The following is a 25,827-nucleotide window of genomic DNA, read 5'->3' as shown; positions in this document are numbered from 1 at the left end:
GAGGGCAGGGGTGGGGAAGAAGAGGGAAGAGAATCCCCTGGAGCAAGAGGGTCTTCAGCAGGGGCAGCAGCAAGCAGGGAGAGCTGTGCAGGGCCTGGCTGGGGGAGCTCCCTGCTCCATTCCTGTTCCAACAGCTCTGCTCAGACACCCGTGAGTCACCCCAGCATTTTTAGCTCCTTACATAACTACTGCCAAAAGGGAAGGTGTTCCAGCAGAGCTGCCAACACAAATGCCCAGGGACCAGCTCTGCCCCCCGTGGGATGAGTAAGCACCGGCTGCAGCACGGGCAGGGAGCATCTCTCACACCTCACCAGGTGTTTTGCAACAGGGATGAGCTGGAGCTCTGCCTCTGGTGGCAGCTGTTTTACCAAATACAGAGCTCATGGGGCAAAAATAGCCTGGAAAATATTTCCAGTGCAAACCCTGCTCCATGCAGTTACCCCTGTTCCACGCTCCAGCCTCACACGTGAGGTGTTTTCCTGCCCTGCCTCTGCAGAGCCCAGAGATCCAGGCTGGTATCCAATTTTACATGCCTTGTTTCCCTGCTAAAAGTCCACAGGCACAGCAGAAACTGAATTAACCCTTTTGGGATCAATCTGAGCATCACTGCAGATCCCCTACAAACCAGAGCTGGGTCTGCAGGTGTGATTCAGTCCCGAACAGCAGCAGAAACTTCTTAAATCACTCACTCAATGTTGTGTCCTGCCAACTTGGACCCTTAAGCTTTGTGCCACTGAAAAAGCAGGAAGGGGCCTTAACGAAAATCAGAGTTCCACTGTGGTTTTTTGCACCGAATTTTGCATCTCACCTGGCTCCCCAGAGGAGCAGCTGCCTCACACCTGCCCACTGCAAGGAGGGAAACTCCCTTTATTAAAGCTTCTGTCCCCAGGAAACAGAATGCCATCCTTGCCTCGCAGAGAGACACCACGCCCTGCACTTAGTGCTCACCAGGCTGGTAACCACTTCAAAGCAGCAGTGCCCTGAGGAGGGATGATTCCTGAGAGGGTTAAATCAACATTTCCTAGGGAAAAACACCACAGGGTGCTGCTGGGCAGAGCTCTGTGCTCAGCACGTCTGCCTGTCTGGCCAGATGTGAATCCTGGAGTCTCCCTGACAGCAGGACATGGCTGGGGTGAGGGATGAACCAGAAACTCTTGTGGCTCTGTATTTCAGAATAAATGAAGGAAAGCTGCCAAATTCAGCTCAGAAAAGTTTTCTTCCCCCAAAGCTGGTGATAGGATGGGGCCCTGGGCATGGAAGGAGATGCTGGAGGGTCTCTGTCCCACCTTGGGACAAAATCCTGTCTCATCTGGGCTGTTCTAGAGGAGGCAGAACTGAATCCACAACCCACAGGCAGCAAAGTCCCAGATCAGCCCTGCAGCACAGGATTAGCTCAGAACAACTGGTTTGTCAGAGACCATGGATGAAACCCCTTTCCTGCAAGAGGAATTGAATATTCCACCCTGTATTCTTATACTTCATAAAGATGTGTTTCCATATTCTTCAGATATTTTTTGGAATAAGCGAAGGACAGCTGTGAACCTGCCAAAGCTTGAGAAGGTTTTCTTCCCCCAAACCTGGTGACAACCTGGGCCCCTGGCATGGAAGGAGATGCTGGAGGGTCTCGTTCCCACCTTGGTACAAAATCTCATCTCACCTGGGGTGCTCTGGAGGAGCTAAAACAGAATTCAGAGCCCACAGAAACCACAGTCCCAGATCGGGCCTGCAGCATCACTCTTTCACCAGAGGAAGAACCCCCTTTTCTCCAGGAAGGATTCAATATTCCACCCTGTCCAAACTCCCAACACCAGGGCAAAAAGCTGCTCTGGTCAAACATCTGATCTCCTGGTGTTCAGGGACCTACTGATGGCACCAGGACAGCTCCTCAGCTCTGGGGTTATCAAAAACAAAACTCTCTTTTTTTTCCAAAGCCAGGCTTGTTTCCTTCCTACAGACAAACCTGGCCACTCAAATGGCTCTGCTCTGAAATTACAGCTCTCTTTTAACCCCAAACCACCCTGCTGGCCTTGGGCAGTGCCCTCAGCACTGCCTGTCCTGCTCCTTGTGCCTCAGAGTTCAGCGAGTCTCAGGTTAAAATAAAAAATAAAATAAAACGTTACCAAAGTGGTCTCTCCATGTCCCTCCTCCAGATGGATTACCCAGAATATGGGTGTTATTGTCATCATTCTGTGGCTGACACATTTTCTTCCTGACTCTGGGAGAGGATTAAAGCTCACATCTCTTGATTTCTTGTGCACTTGCAGCCTCCCAGGGCAGATCTGATATTCTTGGAGCAAGAGCTCCCTGTGGGCTGGGACCAGAACTGGGGATCACCGGGATCATTTTCTTTTTCCGTCAAGGCAATGTCTCTGATCTGCTGCTCCCTGTGGAAGTTCCTCCATTTTTACCCAACAGAGGGAACCATCTCCAATATCTCCTTGCCCAGTGATGGCACAGGTTTTGAGAGAGTAAAAGAAACTCATAAAATACACTTGAAGCTTTTGAAGTGACACTCAAGTGCTTTTCCCTTTGGGAAGAAGGGCTGGCTCAGCCTGGGCAGTGCCCAGGAGCTGTCAGAGTTTTGCTTTGTACCCCAACTCCTCCACTGCTGCTCAAACCATGCTCAGGCTGAGAACTCCTGCACCAGCCAAGTTTATTTTGTTCAACCTGAGGCTCCATCCAGCATTTGCAGGTGGCTTCACTCTGAGAAGCTGGGCCTGGCTTTTCCAGCAACAAATACAGTTTAAAAAATGCACAGAACTCATTCATGCTACAGCACATGGAGTTAATAATTCACAGTCCCAGAACAGGACGGGAATTCCAATGACAATAAACCATAACAGCTTTCCTTGAAGCACCATCCCTTGAGCTCAGAATTGCTTCTTTAAGCACCCAGTAATTTCTAGATCACTGTCACAGGTAGATCAACAGAAGGATAGATTGTCCTGCATTCCTGCCTGATTGCACCTGTAAGCAAAACTCTCTTATCAGTGTCACAATTGCTGCCAAGAGGTGCCACCAGGATCCCTGGGCTGCAGCACCAGCATCCCTCTTCCTCAGCACAGCCTCTGGAGACACAGCCTGGAGAGGAAATGGGGCACAAAGCTGATGGATCCATCTGTGAGGATGAGGAGGGGCTGTCCTGGTCCCCTGTGCCCAGCCAGGCTGCTCCCACTGAAAGTGAAAGTGAAATTCAGAAATGAGGTGGGTATGGAAATGCCATACACAATGGGTGGGGAAATCTAGGTAGGCACCCAGGAGGATCAGGTTGGGCTTTTGGAAAAGTTTCTTCTCTGGAAGAGTGGTCAGGAGTCAGAACAGGCTGCTCAGGGCAGTGGGGGAGTGACCATCCCTGGAAGCGCTCAAAAACCAGGGTGTGACCGTGTTCACAGGGGTCTGAGGATGAGGGAAGAGACGAGGATCTGACTCCGTGTTTCAGAAGGCTGATTTATTATTTTATTATATATATTATATTAAAACTAGACTAAAATAATAAAAGCAAAGATTTCATCAGAAGGCTGGCTAAGAATAGAGAAGGAAGAATGATAACAAAGGTTTGTGTCTCGGACAGAGAGTCTGAGCCAGCTGGGCTGTGATTGGCCATTAATTAGAAACAACCACATGAGACCAATCCCAGATGCACCTGTTGCATCCCACAGCAGCAGATAACCATTGGTTACATTTTGTTCCTGAGGCCTCTCAGCTTCTCAGGAGGAAGAATCCTAAGGAAAGGATTGGAAAGGATAGGAAAAATCCTAAGGAAAAGATGTCTATGACACCAAGCAGAGGTGGCACTTCATGGCCTGGTTCGGTGACATGGTGGGATTCAACCAAAGGTTGGACTTGGTGATCTTGGAGGTCTTTCCCACCTTGATGATTCTGTGAAATGGTGATCCCAGAAAGCTCTGCTTGGTGACAGTCCTTGAATTCCCTCCAGGGAATTCAGTCCTTGAGTTATCCCACAGGGAATTCAGGCAGAGCTCTCCCCACACTCCTCGTGCTGGTGCTCACCAGCATTCCCAGCTCTTCCCAGCCCAAGGGGAGCAGCAAACAGCCCCACCACAGGCAAGAGGAGATCCCAGAGTCTGGAAAAGTCTCCCAGATCAGCTTTGTCATTCTCCCCCTCAGAGCCCAGCTCCTGAGGTGTTTTCCCACTAATTCACGGGCACAGATGCTCAGCAAGTTGTTCACACTCTGTTTTCCAGACTGTGCTTCCAGGGGCACTCAGGAATGGCAATCCCAGCACAGGCTGAGCCAGGGGCACCTCCCTCCCTGTCCCCAGCACAAGGGACAGACAGTTTCATCCAGGAATCACCAAAATTGATAATTTTGTAGCTCTGTTTCTGCAGAACCCCTTGGAATGGGTGAACTTCATCCCTGGTGGGAGTTTCCAGCTGCCCCCAGGGAGCCTCTGATGGGGAAGGAAAACCAGACAGGTCCTGGTGTTCCCTGGTGTCCTGAGAGTGGAAGGAGCCCCTTGGGAGTGGGATCAGGGCAGTGATTTGCTCAGATCACCCCACCCTGGGCAGCTCTCAGCCAGAGAATGAACCTGTGCGTACCTGGAGCTCATTACTTACCCAGCACAGCTAATTAATGCAATTTTAAGCAGCGTGATCCCTGGCTCTCCACTCTGTGCAGCTGCAGTGGTTTCAGCCCTTGCCCTGGGAGCAGCACCTCTCCCTCAGTACCTGTTTTCCACTCCATATTTAGGCTCTGACCCTGACAGTGATGAATTCCCTCTGCTGGAGCAGCACCAAGGCCCACAGAGGAACCTTTAACTGCCCCTGCTTGTGCTGCAAACCCCAGCACCATCCCCTCTTCCACCCCATCCATCCATGGAATGTTCCCCATGTGCTGGGAGCACAGGTTCATTCTCTGGCTGAGAGCTGCACAGGGTGGGGTGATCTGAGCAAAATCACTGCCCTGATCCCACTCCCAAGGAGCTCCTTCCACACTGAGGACACCAAGAAACACCAGGACCTGTCTGGTTCTCCTTCCCCATCAGAGGCTCCCTGGGGGCAGCTGGAAACTCCCACCAGGGATGAAGTTCACCCATTCCAAGGGGTTCTGCAGAAACAGAGCTACAAAATTACCAATTTTGGTGATTGAGCAGGACCTCAAGGAGGACAGGACATCTCTGATGGGGAGCAAACCTTTCCTCTCCACCACCAGCGCTCTGACCCTGCTGCTCCTTCTCCTGTCTGGATGACAAGTGTTATTCCAGGCCTGCAGGCGAGCTGTAAATACAGAACCATGCACACCCTCCATTAACATTAGCAACAATATTTAAATCACACTCCAGAGGCTAATTGGCAAAAATTCAAAGGTGACACAGAGAGAGCAGCCCTTGAACGAAGCATCAGACGTGGAGGTGCTGTTCCAGCTTGCCCAGGCTCTCCCTCTCCCCTGATCCAAAAGGGCAGATCCAGCTCGGCCCAGGCAGTGGGAACTGAGCTCCCAGGGTGCCAAAATCAGACTGAGGAGCCTGGAGGGCTTCACGGGGCAGAAAAATGGGTTTCTGCCCAAGATCTCACATACAGCTGCCCACAGAATCTCAGAATCAGGGAATATTGGGGTTGGGAGGGACCTCTGGCATCACAGTTCTGCCCTGGCAGGGTTGGCCAGAGCAGGGGACACAGGAACACATCCAGGTGGGTTTGGGATGTCCCAGCAGGGAGATTCCACATCCTCCCTGGGCAGCTGTTCCCATGCTCCATGGATGTCAGAAACCAGGAAATACCTCTGGCTGCCCTGGAGGGCTTGAGCCCCTGCCCAGGGGTCTCAGAGACCCTGGCACAGAGCCCCAGACCCCTGTGCCTTTGATTGAGCCCTTGGAAAAAACAATTACCAACCTTGTATGAAGAATTACAAGCCACAAAAGTTTAAGTAGAATGATAGTGAATTTATCACAGGGTGAAAAAATAGATTTTTGGGGTTTTTAGCATGGGGGTTCAGGGGGCAAGATGGAGGAATCTGGGTGTGTCCAGCCTTTGTCCTTCTTCTTCTTGGCCTCCATCTTCTGCTGTGATGGTGGCACTTTTGGATTGGTTTAGAGTAGAAGCTCAGTGTCTAACACAGGTGATAGGTATTGGGAAGTTATTGTAAATATTGTACACAGAGTTTTTAGTATAAAAAGGTAACACCAGAGTGCCTCTGTCTGTCCTGCTGAATGGACCTTGGCTGGACAGGAGAAAGAATTTTATAGATAAGAAACAGTAAACAACCTTGAGAATGAGAACTGAAGAGCTCTGACTCCTTTGACCACTGGGCTGGGAAAAGAGACTTTGTGACACATCTTGGGGTCACTGTGAGCAGCTAGAGATCCCAAGACATGGAAAGAAGTTTCCTGTCATGTTGAGGTGGAACTTGTTGTGTTTTATTACACAGCCACTGCTCCTCACCCTGTCCTGGGCACCCCTGCACAGAGCCTGGCACCACACCCGGGTGGGCTGAAACTCAGGTTTTTCACTGGAAAGGGGGATCCTTCTCCAAACCCTGGATGTAGCAATTGGAGTTACAACCTGCATTTGACATCTTCCTTAAATCCCAGCTCCTGGGTCGATGGAGGGATGTGAGAGTCAGCTCTTTCCACAGAGACTCCCTGTTGAAAAGCACACTTCAAACGTGACATTTGCTGGCTCAGAATCAAAAAAAACCCTTTCAATAGACCCACACTGACATTCTCTACCCAGCCAAATGTTGAAGTCAGCGTCAAACTGGAGTCATTTTCATACAGATTCGTGATCTTTAACATTTCTGAGCTAAGAGAGAAAAGCACTTTACAAAGCCCTCTGGGGATATGACCCATAAAACAGCAGCTGAACCGTGGGCTCTCCGGAACTGCAGCTTACACACGTCTTTATTGAAGTAGCTGCACTTAATTTTCCCCCAATTTTCATCCCTTTCTCAAAGCCATGAGTCACAGCCCTGAGAACTCCCCAACTGCCCCCATGGCAGCCCTCCAGCTCCTGTCCCAGCAGCCAGGGTGAGGTGAGTTTTGTCTCAGTTTGGAAAGACAGGAGTCTGCTAAGGAAGGCAGGAGCCTCCCCTGAAATGGAAAATGTAAACCCTCCCCACCCCTCTGAATTGCTGTAAATTTTAAATTAAGGGGATCTCAGGCAAAAATATGGGAGCAGGAAATAACAGTTCTTTATTAGGAATGAAAATAAAAGGATAAAATGAACAATGCAGTGAACTAAAGCAACAGTGCCAGAGTCAGAACCCAGCCTGACACCCTGTGGGTCAGGCTGGTGGCAGCAGAACCATTGGAATTGTGGCTCAGCCCTCCTGCAGTGCCAGGGCTGGTTCTGCTGGAGCAGGGATCCTGGAGAAAGGTGCAGTCTCTGCCTCTGCAGATCCAGGGCAAGAGGCAGCTGCTGTTCCTCTGGGCAATCCAGTGCAGAAGCCGTGCTGGTGTTCCAGAATCTCCAGATTCTATCCGGGTAGGAATGCTTGGCTCCTCCCCCTGGGCTCCCATCTGCCAATGGGATGCTGTAGTTCTTATCAGCCATGCAGGGACATTCCATAGCTGTTATCAGCAGGTGTCCCCTCCCGAGGGAGGAGTGATTGTGGTCACTCAGAGAGAGAGATAAGGCAATCTGCTCACTTGACAAAGATAATCTGCCATACAGATGGTGATAGAAAACATCTTGCATTGCAATCTGGAACAAGTTTGCAGGAGCAGCTCGAGGTGTGGCTGAGCAGAAAGGCAAAAGGAGGAGGTGCAGAGGGGCAGCAGCCTTGGGCACTCCTGTTTGCCCAAGCGATGGCACACACAGAGTGTGCCCACAAATCTCCTGGGCAGGGGGGTGAGGCACTGCTGAGCCCCCTCATCCCTGCTGTTCCCATTCTGGCACATTCCCATGGCAGCAAAAAGGGAAAATTCCTCTCCAGATTTAGGATGTGTGGGAGCTCTGCATTTGCTCAGCACCTTTCACCTGAGGTTTCACATGTCAGAAAGCAGCCTGAGAAGGAACAAACCCTCGAGGGGCAGGATGTGACTGCCCAGCCATTCCCACAGAACACCCTCTGCCCAGGGAGCTGCTTTGCCAGTTCTCTCCATGCCCAAAATTCCTGCTCCATCCTCCCCTTCCTTTGCAGTGGGAATCTTCTTCACCAGTTCTCTCCATGCCCCAAATTCCTTTTCCATCCTCCCCTTCCTTTGCAGTGGGAATCTTCTTAGCCCGTTCTCTCCATGCCCCCAATTCCTGTTCCATCCTCCCCCTCCTTTGCAGTGGCACTGTGAGATTGGAAGGACTCGTCTGGTTTGACACTTTGTTCAGCTCAGGCTGGAGAATTCTCCCTGTTCCCTGTCATGGCTCCTTTCACTGCTAGACCCAACACTTGCCATGAATCTGCTCAAGGAGACTTTGGCCAAGCCCAAATCTCCCATCCAGAGCCCCCAGAGGCTGTGCCTGTGGTGGGAGAGGGTCCCATGCCCAGCACAGCACCCAGGCTGGGCACAGATATGGTTCCACCTTCCCCTGGCTCCTCAGGGCACTCCTGCCCTCGTGGCTCTTCCCCAGAATATCCCCCCAGGCCATTCCCAGCTGGTTGACCCCACTGGAGCCTGGGAAACCACCACAAAAACAATGAGACCTCAAAAACAGCTCAGGAAAGAGCTTGGCCCTGTGCCTGGAGAAGCCCCCTGAGCAGTGGGACATGAGCTGCTCATTCCCCCTGGGCTGGGGGTGGGCTCTGCCTGTGGGTGGGTGCCTTTACTAATATAAATGTAATATAAATACAGCTAATATAAATATTTAGTATATTAAATATAAATACATAGTAATATAAATACATTTAATAGAAATATTTCATATAAATGAGGCCAACTCATTTCACTGCCCACCCCAGAATTGTGAGCTGAGATTGGGATCCCTTTCCTGGTGCTTCTTTCTCTTTCACTGCCCCACATCTCCTCTCTTGACCTCTCTGCCCCACCCCTTTTCTTTCCTGTTGTCCTACTTCTTTTTTAACTTAAATGTAAAAACTTGCCTGCTGTGGAAAGTACAAGGAAGAGTGGAGAGGAAAAGGTGAAAGGAAGAAAGTGGAATTAATCAGTGTAGTTGTAACAACAAAAAGGTTGGGAGATAAAGGAAGGGGAAGGAAAAGTGGAGCAGGAGAGCACAGCAGTGGGGTGGAGATGGGGAGAGGTGTGTGGAAAAAGAAAGTGCAGAAAGCTTCAAATGTGGAAATGGGAGAGGAAAGGGAAAGGCTGCCCTGACTGAGGGAAGGCACTCAGACATCCAACAGCACAGCCAGGGAGCAGTGAGGGGAACAGGGCTGCACAGCTGGAGCAGATGTGCTGGTGGTGGAATAGATGAGCAATGTCATGGCTGACTCTCACAATTAAAGGCAAATATCCTGGATCTCTGCCAGGAGCAGTTTTATAGATTTATAGTTGTGTTTTACCCCCCTGTGCTGTTCTCAGGGGTGCCCTGGGTTTGGGACATTTGGGAGGGTCACTCGTTACCATGGCAACAGCTGCCCCCCACTCCAGGTGTCAGGCAGGGATCTCCACCCTGGGCAGGGAAGGAGGAGTCCATGGACAGAACTTTGGGGGGCAAAGGGTTAAAAGGTGAAACCTCCATGGTGTGGGTGAGCACATGGTGGGAACATCCTCTGCTCCTGGTGCTGTGATGTTTTCTCTCTTCAGTCTGCAGTTGTATTTCTGATAAGGCTTTAATAAACCTTTCCAATTATTTTAGAAGTGAGGATCATTTCTCACCGTGGGGACTGGCTCACAGTCACCAAACAGGAGATGCCCAGGGCACAGAGCACAGAGAGCTGGAAGTTTCCTGCAGGTTCTCACAGCATGAGAACCTCCTGCTGTGCACCAGGCAGGGCTTTTGAGCCCAGAATTTTAGCTCAGACACCTTCCCCTGGCCCAGACTGCCTGGTCCCTTCCCTGCTCACAATCTCCTCCTTGTGCTTTATCAGGCCTGGCTTTGCCTGGTCTCCTCCACACCCCGTCCCTCCGAGCTCTTGGGGCTTTGCCTGTGCTGGCCTGGCTGGGGAGAAGCCCCAGGCCCCAGGTGTGGATCTGGCATGCAGCACTGTCCCCTCATGAGTGTCCCCAGGGTGGTGGCAGTGTCCAGAGAAATGCTCCAGGGCACTTCAGGGGCTGAGTGCCACCTGTCCCTGCTGGGTCTGCTGTCAGAGCTGCTGGGCTTGGGCTCTGCAGGGCCTGGGTTCCTACCGAGCCAGCATCTGCAAAGCCTGACTTCTGGCCTGAGACAGAGTCTGCAGAGCCTGAGTTTTACCTGAGTTCTTACTGAGCCTGGGCCTACAGGGCCTGAGTTCTTACCTGAGTCAGGATTTGCAGGGCCTGAGTTTTACCTGAGTTCATACCTGAGTCAGGATCTGCAGGGCTTAGTTCATACCTGAGTCAGGATTTGAGGGGCCTGAGTTTTACCTGAGTCCTACCTGAGCCTGGACCTGTAGGGTGTGATTTCTCACCCGAGTTCTTACCTGAACCAGGACCTGTAGGGCCTGAGTTTTACCTGAATCCTGACTGAGCCAGGATCTGTAGAGTCTGAGTTTTCACCTGAGTTCATACCTGAATTCATATCTGAGTCAGGGTCTGAAGGGCCTGAGTTTTGCCTGAGTCCTACTTGAGCCAGGATCTGTAGGGCCTGATTTTACACCTGATTTCTCACTTGAGTTCTCACCTGAATTCATACCTGAGTCAGGATTTGCAGGGCCTGAGTTTTACCTGAGTTCATACCTGAGTCAGGATTTGCAGGGCCTGAGTTTTACCTGCATTCATACCTGAGTCAGGATCTGTAGGGCCTGATTTCTCACCTGAGTTCTTACCTGAGTTCATACCTGAGTCAGGATCTGTAGGGCCTGTTTTCTCCCCCGTTTTCTCACCTGTTTTCTTCCCCGTTTTCTCACCTGATTTCTCCCCTGTTTTCTCCCCCGTTTTCTCCCCTGTTTTCTCCCCCGTTTTCTCCCCTGATTTCTCCCCTGTTTTCTCCCCTGTTTTCTCACCTGGCCATGGCACAGTCAGGGCCAGCTGTGCCCCCCTGAGCAGGGACCCCTGTCCGTGGCTCCATGCTCATACCCTGCCCCTCATGGGCTGCACCACCAGCTGCCGATAGAGCCATCACTCCAGAGAGGAGAGGCTCTTGGGTGACTGAAAAAACCCATTTTTTCCTGGAGATTCCAGCCCTGTGCCCCTCGTGTGACACAAGTGGACACCACCCATGGGCATGGAGCAGCAGCTGCCTGTCCCATGGACCCACAGCTCTTCCCAGGAGCTTGGCTGAAGCTCCTGGCGTTCAGGAGGTAGCCTGGGCCGTTGGGGCTGGTCCCAGCTTCTCTGGAAAGCACAGCCCCACCCTTCAGACCGGGATAATGTTTTCCTAAAGCCTGGCCGTGGTTGGCTTTTGTTTTGCTGAGCTGTTGCTACGCTGCTGAGGCTCCGCCAGGGAAGTCGGCTGCGCAGAGGAAACAACCCTGGCAAAAGTCACCAAATCATTGTTCTGGCACTTTCTGTGTCATGGACAAACACAAGAATCTGCACTTGTTTATCGGGAGGCACCAGGGCAGGATTTCACTGGGCTGATTTGTCTGTTGGACCTGCTGCTCTCAGTGGCAGCACTTAGCCCCAAAAAACAAAACCAGGAAGAGACTAAGTGTTCCCACAGCACTTCCAGCACAATCAGCAAACCCTCCTCGAAAGCACCTCTGAAAGGAGAAATGCTAGAGGGAAAAAACAATTAACACCGGGGACTTTATTGGGAAAAAATAAAAAGACAATTCTTCCATTAATCAGAGCCTTATCAGCAGCAAGGTGATATAAAGCCGGGGTTTAATTGGAACTGAGCACTGTGTTTGTGCTGCTGTGGAGAGCCTTGTCTATGCCAGCAGGAATGTGGCCTGCATCCTGTTTTCCCTGCCGATGGGGGAGGAATTCCTTGAAGGGCTGTGCTGTGTTTGCCCCCAGCTCCACGCTGGGTTCCTGCTCCTTTGTGCCTGCAGGGATCCCAGAGCTGTGGGATGTTTTGGGGGAAGCTGTTAGAGATGGATAACGAGATGATTGGCTCTCACAATTAAGGGATGAATATTGTGTGAATATTAAGAGAAGCTTTATTGATGTATAGTTATTGATAAAAACGAGAGCAGGGTCCCAGTACTAAAGTGATTTTAGCATTTATTATAATAAAAAAGAAAGGCCTAAAGCAGGGGGGCAGAGCAGGAGTGTTCCCATCGAGGATGCTGCAGTGCCAGCACTGGGGTGGCACACATTCAGTGGGTCAGATGCCCCTTTTTATCCTGTTCTTTGTCCCTTTGGATTGGTTTCTCTTTGGATCCTTCATCTGCATGAAGGTCTAAGGCGCTTGATTGGCCATTACAGTTCTGTCCAGGCTGGCTCATTTTGCTTGGGGGGTGCTGCACTTTACTGAGGTGTAATTTCTTATAACTGCCCTTTTAACCTCTTTTACCATAACCAAACTAACAGTACATGTTTAAAACAGGACCAGACTCCCAGTGCTAAAGTGATTTCAGCATTTATTATAATAAAAGAAAGGCCCAAAGCAGGGGCCCAGGCCGAGCAGGAGCGTTCCCGTCGAGGATGAAGCAGCGCCGGCGCTGGGGCTGCTCAGCAGCGATGGCCCCGATGCTCCAGGGGAGCAGCACAGCTTCCCTGGGTCAGATGCCCCTTTTTATCCTGTTCTTTGTCCCTTTGGATTGGTTTCTGTTTGGATCCTCCATTTGCGTGAAGGTTTTAAGCCTCAATTGGCCATTACAGCTCTGTCCAGGCTGGCTCATGCTGCACTTTACTGGGGTGTAATTTCTTATAATTCCCCTTTTAACCCCTTTTACAATATAACAACCAAACTAACGGTACATGCTTAAGGATTTATCAGATATTTTACAACAGTTTCTGACCTATTTTAACAGTTATATTATTGTAGTTTACATGTCCTCTGTTCTCCCCACAGTTCCCTTCCCCCCAGTATTGTGGCCATCAGTCAGCCTGGGCTGTCCAGGACAGGTACAATGAGGGCTGCACAGGTGTCCCTTACCTGGGGCAGGTGGGAATGGAAAAGTTTGGTGCTAACGGGGTGTGGCAGACAACACCTGAGCTCCAATCCAGTTACAAAGCAGTTTGCACTGATAAATGGCACAGAAGATCTGACTGACAGACTTTGGGAGGGGCCGGGGCTGGCTGATGCAACCCCAGGGGTATAAAAGCCTCAGCATCCATCTTGAACATGAACAAGCCATGTGGTATCCATGAGGGGCAGCTCCCAGCACTGCAATTTTCCCTTATTTAGTCCTTTTGTTGGAATTCTTCATTAAGATTTAATAAACCTTTTAAAACTTTTAAAGTGAGCGGTTGTTTCTCACAAAGCCAGCAGCCATCCCTGCAGCAGGAGCAGCTGGTGTTCCTCTCCATCCCTTTGTGCTCCCTGCAGCTCCCTGCACAGCAGGACAATTCCCCAAGGGAAGGTTCCAGGCTCCAGGGGTGGTGTGCTCTGTTCTTCACCTGTGCCTGTGCCAAGGGCAGCACACACAAAACTTGGCTTGTGGATGGGGTTTGCTCCATCCTGCCCTGAGCAGTGCCTGAGGGTGCCAAGAGCTCCCAGGAAAATCCAGACAAGGCATCAGGCAGGGAAAGATCCTCCAGCCCCTCTCTCCTCTGCCCCTGAGTGACCTTTGAAGGGTGCTTGGGATGGGTTCCACTCAGGGATGGGTTTATGCCATGGAAGGCAACAACTTCCCAACTCCCCAACTCCCAGTTGGACTTTCCAGCGTCTGTTGGGGCTCTCCCAGTTCCCAGTTGGATTTTCCAGCCTCTGTTGGGGCTCTTCCAACTCCCAGTTGGATTTTCCTGCCTCTGGGGGGGCTCTCCCAGATCCCAGTTGGATTTTCCAGCCAGCCCTTCAGATCCACCCCAGTGCCTGGAAGGGTCTCCCTGACTGATCCTGGCTTTCCCCTCTTTCTGCTTCCTGTCATCAATCCCATTTTAGCACAGGGAACCTTCACCCTGCAGTCTTTAACACCAGGATAGCTAAAATTTATAAACCCTTTTCCCTTTTTTCCATTTTTTCCATTTTTTCCCAGCCCCAACCCCTCGAAGAGGGAATCACAGTGATGCCTTCCTCCTGCATTTTGTCAGGATAAACAGCCCCAACCCAAATTCAACACCAAAACTCTGCTTGACTTGGCTGGAGACATGTCCAAACCCCTCAGGACTGTCCTTGGGAGACCACACAAATACAAAGTTTGGCTCCCCCACGCAGTTGGATTTTCCAGCCTTTGGGGGGGCTCTCCCAGTTCCCAGTTGGATTTTCCAGCCTCTGTTGGGGCTCTCCCAGCTCCCAGTTGGATTTTTCAGCCAGCCCCTCAGATCCACCCAGTGCCTGGAAGGGTCTCCCTGACTGATCCTGGCTTTCCCCTCTTTCTGCTTCCTGTCATTAATCCCATTTTAGCACAGGGAACCTTTTCCCCTTTTCCATTTTTCCATTTTTTCCCCTTTTCCCCGCCCCAACCCCTTGAAGAGGGAATCACAGTGATACCTCCCTCCTGCATTTTGTCAGGGTGAACAGCCCCAACCCAAATTCAACACCTTTTTCTGCACCAAAACTCTTCTTGGCTTGGCTGGAGATCCATCCAAACTCCTCAGGACCGTCCTTGGAGACCACACAAATGCAAAGTTTGGCTTTGGCAGTGTCACCCCAGAGCAGGCTGGCAGTGTGGCACAAGCACCCAGCAGAGCAGCCCAGCATAATTAAGCAGCATTCTTATTCACGTCATCTCCTGGCTTTGGCATGGCTTTTATTGCAGTCATTACAAAGACAGATATTACTTTGGGATTGACTCACTTGATGGGTTGATCAGCACTTTATTGTAGCCTCCAGTTATAGCACTTTTTATGGCAGCCAGGAGAACTTAACCATTAGCACACTATTAGGAGGAACACTGGCAACTGATTAAGTTGCTGAAGGTCAAAGACATTTTTCTTAATTGCTCCGTGTGTGCTCCCTCCTCCTCCTCCCCCTGCAACGGAGCTGGGGGGAGAATTATTCCCTTTTAACAACAAAGTCACAGAGCAGCACCTCGGATTTGCCATCAAATCCCTGGGGAGGGGCTCATTCCCAGCCCAGATCTTCTCTAAACTGTTACAATCCTGCTGCTGGAATGAAGGGGTGGAGATTTCCATGGATTAAAACTGAAAAAGCTTCAGGGTGAGTTATTGGGTACCAGGTACTGCAGATAATGGGGCCAGGATGTGCCAAGGGGACATCCCTGTCCTTGGAGGGACATGGGAGAGGATTTCCCAGCCTCTGTGGGCTCTTTCCCAACTCCCAGTTAGATTTCCCAGCCTCTGTGGGCTCTTTCCCAATTCACAGCTGGATTTTCCAGCCTCCATGGGACTCTCCCAACTCCCAATTGTATTTTCCAGCCTCTCTGGGGACTCTGATGACTCCCAGTTGTATTTTTCAGCCTCTGTGGGGGCTCTCCCAAACCCCAGTTGGATTTCCCAGCCTCTGGGGGCTCTTTCCCAATTCACAGCTGGATTTTCCGGCCTCCATGGGACTCTCCCAACTCCCAGTTGGATTTTCCAGCCTCTCCGGGGACTCTGATGACTCCCAGCTGTATTTTTCAGCCTCTCTGGGGACTCTGATGACTCCCAGCTGTATTTTTCAGCCTCTCTGGGGGCTCTCCTAAATCCCAGTTGGATTTTCCAGCCTCTCTGGGGACTCTGCGTTGTGGCTGCTGCTAGACCAGCCCCACCACAGGCAAGAGGAGATCCCAGAGCCTGGGGAAGTCTCCCAGATCAGCTTTGTCATTCTCCCCCTCAGAGCCCAGCCCTTGAGGTGTTTTCCCACTAATTCACGGGCACAGATGCTCAGCAAGGTGTTCACACCCTGTTTTCCAGGCTGTGATTCCAGGGGCACTCAGGAATGGCAATTCCAGCACAGGCTGAGCCAGGGGCACCTCCCTCCCTGTCCCCCTGTTCTTCTGGGTTCTTCTAATCCTTCTGATGTCTACGTTCTTTAATGAACTTTCTCACACGCTTTTCTGTAAATAATTATTGTTTTAAATTCTTTTCTGGAGGAGGAGAAATTTGATGGACTGTTGGTTTGTCCAGTGTCATTGGAGAGGTGGGACTTTCATCCTGCAATCCACTGGCACTTTTGAAAGTCTATAATTGTTGGAGTCAGAAATTAAACTGCCCTTCTCTTTACCTTGGAGGTTCCAGCATGACTATTGTTTTATTTCATGTCCTATAGAGACAAGGGGACAGAGAGTTTCATCCAGCATGGGCTTACCTGGGACTAATTCATTACCCAGCACAGCTAATTAATGCAATTTTAAACTGTGTGATCCCTTAATGTGACTGGGACCATTTCAATTTTCTCCTCATCTCCCAGCCCACCTGAGGTGAGAAGCCAAAATCACCAATTTACCATTTCTGTGGTAAAATCTACCTGCAAAATCTCCATGGTCCTGGTGGTCAGAGTCTCCTCCACATGTCTGGGGCTGCTTTTTTCAACTTCTCCCTATTTTATGTCACCACATCTTCTCCCAGGCAGAACCAGTTTGACAGATATTAAAAGGGAACAAAGTCCCATTAAAAAAAAATAAAAATATTGCACATCCTGATGAGGACAGAACTGTCCCACAGAGCAGGAGGGGAGTTTGCTGCCTGTGGACCATCAGGGAAGGGCTTTTTCCAGGAATCCCTGAAAAATAGGAGAGTCACATGCAGGGCATGAGGTGTCCATTTGGATGGGAATGGTCAATAGGAAAAAAGCTGGGTCTTATTAAAGATGCTCCATCTCTTATACTCAGAGCTGCTTTTGGAAGTTGCCTGATTTCTTGGATTTTCCACTTAAATGAAGTTTTATGGTTCTGCTCTTTCCTGTTACCTGTGAGAATTCATGAAATACTCCTCCTTCAGCTAATCTTTATCAGCAAATTCAATAACCTCAAGAACAAGCACAGTCCTCTCTTATCCCTTCTCACCCTAATTAAGATGCTCTCCAGCATCTTCTTCCCTCGGGTGTTCCCTAATTAGGGCTGGTAATTAAAGCTGTGCCCAAGGCTGTGCTCAGAGGTTGGCATCAGTGCAGCCCCACCAGGGGCTCCTGCCAGGCTCAGGCTGTTCCTCAGCCCTTGGTGGCACTGAGGCGCCTTGGGGGACACCCCAGCAAGGAGCTCTGCTGAGCTTTTGGGATCAGGGCACTTCTCAGGATTTCTCTCTCTGCTTCTCGCTGCTGAGTCCAAAGTTTCCACTTAAATGTGGGGGAACTCCCTGGAATATTTCTCATTATTCCCATGTCAAAATTTCCTCTGTTAATTGATCTTAGGTCCCCAAAAACTCTCAGCCCCACCCCCCTCAATGATTATTTCCGATTTTCCCTCTTTGCTCCAAGGCCAGACACTGTGGAAGAGCTGCAGAGCATCTCCTGTGGTCCCACCTCCCAAAATGTGGGGTTCTCCTGGTGCCAGGAGCCTCTGAGCACCCCACACAGGGATATTTCCCCTCTGAGACCAAGGTCTAGCCAAGGTTCCTTTAGGATTTCAGGAGAACAAATAAAATCCCGGGGCTGGCTCAGTGGACATTGCAGAGATGGGGAAATCTCTGCTGGGAAATGCAGAAAATCCTCATTTCCCCCTGTCCCAGGGTGAGGTTATGGTGCTGTATCCCCATTCCTGTGTTCTGTTCATGCTGGATATCATGTTCTGTGCCTTCCAGACTGGCTCTGCAGAGCGAATGTTTTGTTTTGGTTTTGCTCTCAGCCGCTCCCCCACGGCTGGCGGGACACACAGACAGGGCAGTGCATGGTGCTGCTTTTGCTTTTTGCTTTGCTTTTCCCTTTGCTCCTGCTTCTGCTTTGCTCCTGCTTTGCTCTTGCTTTTTGCTCCTGCTCATTAGTTAGTTTAGCTGAGCAGTCCAAATTTTCCCTGGACTGTTTCTCCTTTCCCTTTTTTGGACCAACTGGAACCTGCTCCGGGCTGGGACCTGGGGAACACCGAGAGTTTGCACCTTGTGGCTGCAGCAGCTGCCCCAGCACAGGAGGGACTGAGAACAGAGCGAGCACCCCCAGAGAGACTTTCTGAATTTGTCATCTTTGTCAGAGCGGTGACAGAGCGGTGTCACCTGGTATTGTTCATTCTGTGTGCTGGCGGTGCTGTGCCTGTTAAATAAACAGGTTCTTTCCACTTCTCTCCGAGGAATCCTTCCCAAACCGGTTGGGGGGAGGGACTGTGTGGGTTTGCTTTCTGGAGGGGCCCCTTTGGAGGTTTTCTCCTAAATTTGCCCTAAACCAGGGCTCCCCCATTCAGCAGGACCCCGTGGGATAAACCAGAACAATCCCAGGCCTGCCCTGGAGCTCAGCTGGGCAGAGGAGGGGAGAACTTCAGGGTATGTGGGAATTCATTCAAGCTGCAAAAGGCCTCAGAGACAGCAGAACTGGGATTGGAGCTGAGCAGGAGCCATGAGATTGATCAGCAGAAAAATTATGTGAGAAGTAGAAAAGTAAGGAAAAATAGAACAATGATCTGTGTATTAACGCTTGGCTAAAATAACTCCCTAAGCTATAAAATATATATATATTACTATAACATATATATATATATTACTATAAAAAAGTATATCTAATAAAATATTTTAAAAGTTCTAAACTTAATAATAAAATTCTATATATCTTAATAATAATGCTCTGTACATGTAGAGAGTTTTATTATTAAGTTTAGAATGTTTTAAAACTTACAAACAAATATTATATTCAAAATAAACAAAGATTGTTTTAACCAAAAATATGTATAGTTATAGTAGTTAAATAAAACTACTGTCAATATGCTGTTACTTTATGGTGTATCAATTTTGAGGAGGCTGCTCCTAACAGTTCCATCCTATTCATAATTTATACATAATTTATACATAACTCCCAACCAACAATAACTGTGGATATTGTACATATCACATGGGGAATTTGCAGTGGTCCAAGGTACTTTTTCCCCCTTTTACCTGTAATTCCAGCTCCTTTTTATCATGTACCTTTACCATTAAAGTCCCAGGAGCGATGATTTATTGTCACAGGAACATCTGATGGACTCTGCTTTTCACACCAAGCCCTGGGGTGAAGGCTTGGCCAAGGGAGAGGCAGCTCAGCCAGGAAAATCAGGGAATAGGAAAGGCTGGGAACCCTCCTGAGCCTTCAGCATCTTCCTTTAGATGATGGCTTTTGAACTGAAATATTAGTAGTAGTAGTAGTAATAGTAATAATAAAAATAATATCCAATCCCATCTAGATGAGATAATAATAATAGATGGGATAATCTGTTGAAGATAAGGAATGTTTAAGTCAGCCAAATGGATTCTAGATGGGACAATAATAATAATAATAATAATAATAATAATAATAATAATAATAATAGGATCCCTTCCCAGATCTAAAGCTCAGTCCCTGCCCTGCTGACCCCACAGCCACAGGGCTGGGGAAGGACTGGACTCAGTCATGGTCAAACACCACCAGCATCCCTCAACACGAGGATCCAAACTGGTCCCACATCCACAAACCTGGGGATTGCTCCCCATGCCTGCTGCCAGAGAAATCCAGGAAGGAAGAAGGGTTGAAGATAAGGAGTGTTTGAGTCAGCCAGAAGGATTCTAGATGGGTTCACTTGGAACTGAGATGTGCCCAGGACCATTCCCAGCCTCCCCTTCCCACTCCCATTCCCATTTCTTTTGGCCACCTGGATTCCTTTCACCTCACCCACCATCCCCAGCCACCAAATAAGGAAGGAAAGCATTGACTGTTGTCATTATTTATTACAAATTATACATTGAAAATTACTGCCTAAAAAAAAAAATCAATAGATTTAAATAAATATACAGATTTCAGGATGCTACATTTGGCAGGTGTGCAGTAAGTCACTCAGGATGGGACATTACACACACGAGGAGATTGACAAGAGTTCTTTACAGCAGTAGTTTTATTTTAAATTACTCACATTAAACCATGTGCAAAATTTCCTCTGGAACAAACCCTTTCAGGATTTTCTTCTTTTGGTTTTTTAGAGTGACTCCAACCTTCAGAAGGTCAAAGATAAAAACAGATTCTCTGCAGCTTTGGGGACCAAATGATTCATCTGCTCTTTCATCCACAATACAATCCATTGGTCTTATTTTTCCCCTCTCCGGGGCTTAAAGCAAAATCAAGGAATTCTTTTTCTTGTCCATTGGGACTACACTTGCAACAGCCACAGGTTTTGGTCCACTACCAACTTCAAGCAGCCTCTGCAAAGCTCCTGTGCGGTCCTGGCAGAATGGAGAGCAGTTCTCTACCTGCCCTGCCCAGGTGACAGCCCTGGCTCCCTGCAGAGCTCAGTCTGCCCAGGCAAACAAAAGTGCATTTGTGACACAGCTCCTGGGCTGCCTTTGCCTGCCAGCTTGGTTTCCAGGCTCTGCACTCAGTGTTTTTCCCTAATTTTTCCTTGCCTCCCCTGGGCCAGCAGATCTGGGTTTAAACCTGAGCCTGACCCAGGCAGGGCTGTGCTCCCTTACAGGAATGGAATGGATCTTAGAGATCAGCCAGCCCCTGTTCCAACCAGTCCTTCCCTCCTCATCCTTCCCACCTGGCTGCCCTCCCCTGCTGCATTCCCCTGCCCTGCTGGCCCTGACTGCTCATTTGCTGCCCAGAGCTGGCTCAGAGCTGACCTAAGCCAGGCTTTGTGTGCCCTCTCCAGCCGGAAAGAGGTTGGGATATTCAGGAGCTGCAGGTCCTCACTGAGGGCGTGTCCAAGGAGATGAGAGGGGTCCCTGACCCACCCCAGGGCTCTGCTCACCCTCCCCTGGCTGTGGGGGCTCCTGCACAAGCCCAGCCCCACCTCAGCCCCAGCTGGGTTTGGTGCCATCCCTGGGGTGGCTGATCCTGCCCCTCAGCCCCAGCTGGGTTTGGTGCCATCCCTGGGGTGGCTGATCCTGCCCCTCAGCCCCAGCTGGGTTTGGTGCCATCCCTGGGGTGGCTGATCCTGCCCCTCAGCCCCAGCCAGGCCCTCAGTGGAAACCCACCCCAGGGATTTCTCAGCCACTGAGTGCCCCTGACTGCTCAGCTGGCTCCAGGGGCTGATGAAATAAACTCCAACACAAACTGGGAGTTGTTCCACTATGGGAGCCTCATCCATGGGCACTGACTGACAGGAGAAAATAGTGCAAAGGTGGGCTTGGGCTGAGGCAGCTCATCCCTGACTGCAGCGAGCAGCCAAACCCCTCTGGATGGGCCAGGCTTGGACAGCTCCAGGCAGAGCAGCCCAGGGCAGTGATGGGCTCGGTGCTGCCTGGTCCAGCCCTGCCCAGAACCCCTGGCTGAGCCCCTGCTGAGGGCTGCAGGGCACAGTCCAGCCAGTGCTGCTCCAGTACAACCCTTGCCTGGTCCAAAAAGGCACAATTCAGCTCCAGGACACTTCTCTGGCAGGATGGACAGACAGTTTTTTCCCTTTGCAGCAGTCCCTTGAGTGCTGGTTCATGCAGCAGGAACACGGAGACTTCCACCTCCTTCCCTTCCACTCACGGCCTTCCCTTCAGCTCTAACAACTGACAGCAGAGCTGGTGGCACCCACAGGACTCCAAATTCTTCTGGTGAGCTTGGTGTGCTCCTGTCTCTTATCTTTTCTTCTTCCAGATGTTTTTTTCCCAGGGCAGAGCTGGTGGCTGCGTGTCCCTCTGTGAGCGCTGCTGGCGTTTGCTGGAGCGTGGGCTGGAGACCCTGAGGTCCCTGGGGACAGAGGGGACACCGTGGTCACTCTCCAGCCCATCTGCCCCCTGCTCAGCACCCCATCACATCACATTTATCTGCCCCTCGCCACCATTTGCTGGGAGGCAGGAGATGGGGGAGGAGGAGCAGGAATTTGTGTCCACAGCTGCATTAAGGCACAGTGGAGCTCCATCAAACCCAGTGAGGTGTCAGAGGATTCAAGGATGACCCAAAGTGCAGCTTCCCCAAATCTGCCTTTCAGAAAGCATCCCCATTGCCTCTGATTTATTAATTAATTTGCCACCTCCCTTTAGCTCAGTTACACTCCTGGAGTTGCTGTTTCTCCCCACAATTCCCTGATGTGGGCTTAGAAAAGCTCTGAACTTTGGTCCAAAGTTGCTGCCCCATAAATTATCTTCCTACACCATGCCATCCCCCTCTCCCTCCTCTGTCCATCACCCACCTGCCTGTCCCACATCAGAGGAACTCCCCATTCCAACCAAGAATCCCATTTTGTGTGGCACTGCCCCCTTGGGAAGGGCACACACAGCCCTGGCTCCTCAGATGGAGCCTTCAGTGCCACAGAGAGCAGAAACAGCCAAACCTCCTCATTTAGAGGAGCCAGGAGGAGGCAGAAAGTCAGATCTGAGTGGGAACTGCAGCCTGGGGCCACAACCACATCTTCAAGTGCTCACGAGGGACGTTCAGAGTGGGTTTAGGTGCCCTGCTCACCTGAGAGCTCTCAGCAGCCCGTGATGGGGAGGCCTCGTGGCACCGCTCTGCAGAGACCTCGCTGATGATCCAGAGCTCATGGGAAGCTTCAGACTCTGGAGGTACCTAAAGAGCAAGAGGAGAAGCCTGAGCCACCCACAGCCGGGCTGCGGGGAGCTCAGGGGGAGCCTGGCCCGGTGACAGACAGCTGAATGCACGGCTTTGAAGGGTTAATTGCAGCTATTTGGGAGCTATTCAGGGCTTACTTTGACTGCTATTCCCTCGTGCCAGAGCTCCTCTATTCACAGGCAAAATGAATGATTAGGGATTGTAACCATTGCCTGGCTGTGGAATTAATGACAGATATCCACAGCGACTTCACCTCCCCTCAGCAGCGCTGCTGGAGCTGAGCTGACACCCCACAGGCACACGGGACATCTGCCTGCTTGGAGCAGTCCTCTGCTCCCCTCTGAGCCAAGCAGGGGACACTGCCGTCCCAAAAATCCACAGCCTCACTTGTCCCCACTCCCAGAGCATTGCCAGCTCTCCCTTCTGAGCAGGGGATCCTGCTGTCTCAAAAATACACACCTTCATTTGTCCCTATTCCCAGAGCATTGCCAGCTCTTCCTTCTGAGCAGGGGACACTGTTGTCCCAAAAATACACACCCTCACTTGTCCCCACTCCCAGGGTGCTGCCAGCTGTCCTTCTGAGCAGAGGACACTGCCGTCCCAAAGCTCCACACCCTCACTTGTCCCCATTCCCAGTGCTTTGCCAGCTCTTCCTTCTGAGCAGGGGACACTGCTGTCCCAAAGCTCCACACCTTCATTTGTCCCCACTCCCAGGGTGCTGCCAGCTGTCCTTCTGAGCAGGGGACACTGCTGTCCCAAAGCTCCACACCCTCACTTATCCCATCCCCACCAGCTCCCCCTTCGCACCGGCACATCCAGAGCTTCCCCAGCCTCCTGGCAGCAGCAGCAGCAGGGCTGGAGGTGACACTGCTGCCTCTCAGCTGCTGAAGGACACTTGCCCACCCAAACCACACAGTGACTCTACCAGGGCTCTCGGGAGGGAGAAAAAAGCCACCAGACAAGTGCCAGCTGCTGGCACACAGCCTTCCCCAGGCAGCCCCTGAGCCCTGCCTGTCTGTCCCCCCTGAGCAGCCCCCGGGGACACCCCCAGCCTTACCCAGGCCTGCCGTGGCAGAAGGTGGCACAGATGCTGTCCCTGGAGTGCGAGCACTCGCACCTGCCCGCAGACCTCTTGCGCCGCCTTGGCGGGCTGCCCAAGCCGTAGGGAGCGGTGTGCCTGGGAAAAACAAAGGAATTCAGCTATGCCACCAGCTTTTTATTGGCCAGCAGGTTTGTACCAGGGTCCTGGGAGGCAGCCAAGCTAGTGCCAGAATAATAAAAGACTCATCTATAGCCAGAAGGTGAAAAGGTCACTGATGGGTCTGAGCTTTAAACTCCAGCTCCTCTCCCACACCGCCCCTCCCTGCCGGGGATGGCTGCTCTGTGCTGGCTGGGAACAGGAGTTTTCTCCCCTTGCAGCAGCCCAGGTGCCCGTGCAAGGGTTGACACACGGGCTGGGTGAGCTCCCATGGGTGGCAGAGCTCCTGAGGAGCAGGGCTGGCCCAGCCCTGAGGTGCCAGGGCTCTCCTTCCCCACAGGTTTAACACACAGGACACTGCACAGCCCCAGGAGCCTCGGGGCCAGAGCAGGTTCTGGTGCTCCCAGAGCTGCGAGCACACACACTCCTGCTCCATCTCTGATGGCAATCTCCTCTCCCAGAGGCTGCAGCATTGGCAGCGACTGCAAGCAGCTATTCCCCGAGCAAGCAGCGAGTTGTAAATGCATGTCAGCGAGCACGATTATTACCACACCTGAGCGCATGTGTTGTGCTCCAGTGCGATGGCCATTGGTCTGCAAGCTCTGGGGAAGCTGCTGCGGCATTCCTGAGGGCAGGACTTGGCAGCCGCGGCCCGCAGTGCCAGCCCACCCCTGTCTCATTAACAATCCTGGCAGGCAGCAGCAGCCGGGGTTACGCGTGCGAGCGAGCGGGGAGAGGAACTTTTCTGACTTGCGGCCACAACAACATCTCGGTGTTGCTGCGGGCTCGCAGAGGTGCAAACCTCGGGAAAAGCCGAGCCCGGGAGGAAGCAGCGCCCTGTGCTTTCACCCCGACCCCCGGGGGATGGACAAACACCCGAGCAGCAGCAGCAGCAGCAGCAGCAGCACGGTTTGTCCCCTTCTGGGCTGTCCGTGCACCTTGGAGCAGGTGCTGCCGGAGCACCGGGAGCCTTTCCCACCCTCTCCAGCAGAAGGTACAGCCCCTGCCCATCAGCAGAGCTCCCCGAGCGCCGCGCTCTGCTCACCCAGGTGTGTTGACCCAGATGATGTCCAGGTGACAGAAGTAGATGCATTCCTTATCCAGCCAGCTGTTGCAGGAACATCGCTTGCTCCTCGGCCGCGCGGCCAGGTGCGACTCGGCCGGGGGATGGCCCAGACCTACGGCAAGCAGCACAGGGAGGGAGAGATGAGCAGCCCGTCCTGTGTCCCCCCGAGGGTCCCGTCCGTGCATCCCCTCTGAGGGCCCTGTCCGTGTGTCCCCCCTGAGGGTCCCGTCCGTGCGTCCCCCGTGAGGGCCCCGTCCGTGCGTCCCCTCTGAGGGTCCCCTCTGAGGGTCCCGTCCGTGCGTCCCCTCTGGGGACCCGTCCGTGCGTCCCCTCTGAGGGTCCCTCCTGAGGGTCCCGTCCGTGCGTCCCCTCCTGAGGGTCCCGTCCGTGTGTCCCCCCTGAGGGTCCCCTCTGAGGGTCCCGTCCGTGTGTCCCCCCTGAGGGTCGCGGCGCTGTCCCGGTGCCGGCGGGACCCTCACAGCCCCGGGGGCTCCCCAGACCGAGGGTCCCTCACGGTATCCGCGCCCACCCCGGGCACCCCCGGTCCCCTCCCCGCGCCGAGGGCTCGCAGGGGTCCCCTCTCCCCTGCGGGCACCCCCGGGGCACCGAGCCCCGCTCCAGCCCGGGGCTCACCGGCTTGCAGCAGGGCGCAGAGGGCGAGCGCCAGCAGCACGGCGGGATGGCTGCCCATGACCGCGGCTTCTCCCGGGCTTCTCCTCCTTTTCCTGCTGTGCCAGCTCTTCCAGCGGAGCCGCCGCGCTGCGTCTGGAGTCGGCGGGAGCCCGGCAGGTGCTTTATAGCCCCGGCCCGCGTCACCCGCTCCGCCCCCGGGGAACGCCGGGCTCGCGTGGGGCGGGCGCGGACCCCCCGCTCCTCCCCGGAGGAATCCTCGCGTTCCTCTGCCCGGGGAGCTCCGGGGAATGGGGAAAGTGTCCGGGGCCGGGATGCGGTGAGGCAGAGTGTGCCCCGAGCGGGGCTGGGGCTGCGGTGAAGGCAGCGAG

The 25,827-nt window shown here is 52.1% G+C and overlaps 1 protein-coding gene across 1 annotated transcript; it reads right to left on the bottom strand.

The window, feature by feature from the left end:
• Positions 1-19,784: 19,784 nt before the first annotated feature.
• On the bottom strand, positions 19,785-25,526 carry EDN2 (endothelin 2). Its single transcript, XM_036397182.2, has 5 exons — positions 25,460-25,526; positions 24,806-24,938; positions 23,620-23,739; positions 22,455-22,559; positions 19,785-21,743 (listed from the first exon to the last, which is right to left on the bottom strand). The coding sequence occupies exons 1-5, from the start codon at positions 25,515-25,517 to the stop codon at positions 21,632-21,634; spliced, it is 528 nt and encodes a 175-aa protein (XP_036253075.1). The 5' UTR covers positions 25,518-25,526; the 3' UTR covers positions 19,785-21,631.
• Between the last annotated feature and the right edge of the window lie 301 nt (positions 25,527-25,827).

The sequence above is a fragment of the Molothrus ater genome, chromosome 24, assembly GCF_012460135.2.
Source record: "Molothrus ater isolate BHLD 08-10-18 breed brown headed cowbird chromosome 24, BPBGC_Mater_1.1, whole genome shotgun sequence".
In the NCBI taxonomy this organism is placed as follows: Eukaryota; Metazoa; Chordata; class Aves; order Passeriformes; family Icteridae; genus Molothrus; species Molothrus ater.
Note: the sequence above shows the minus strand (reverse complement) of the source record. Positions and strands in the feature narration are given on the sequence as shown.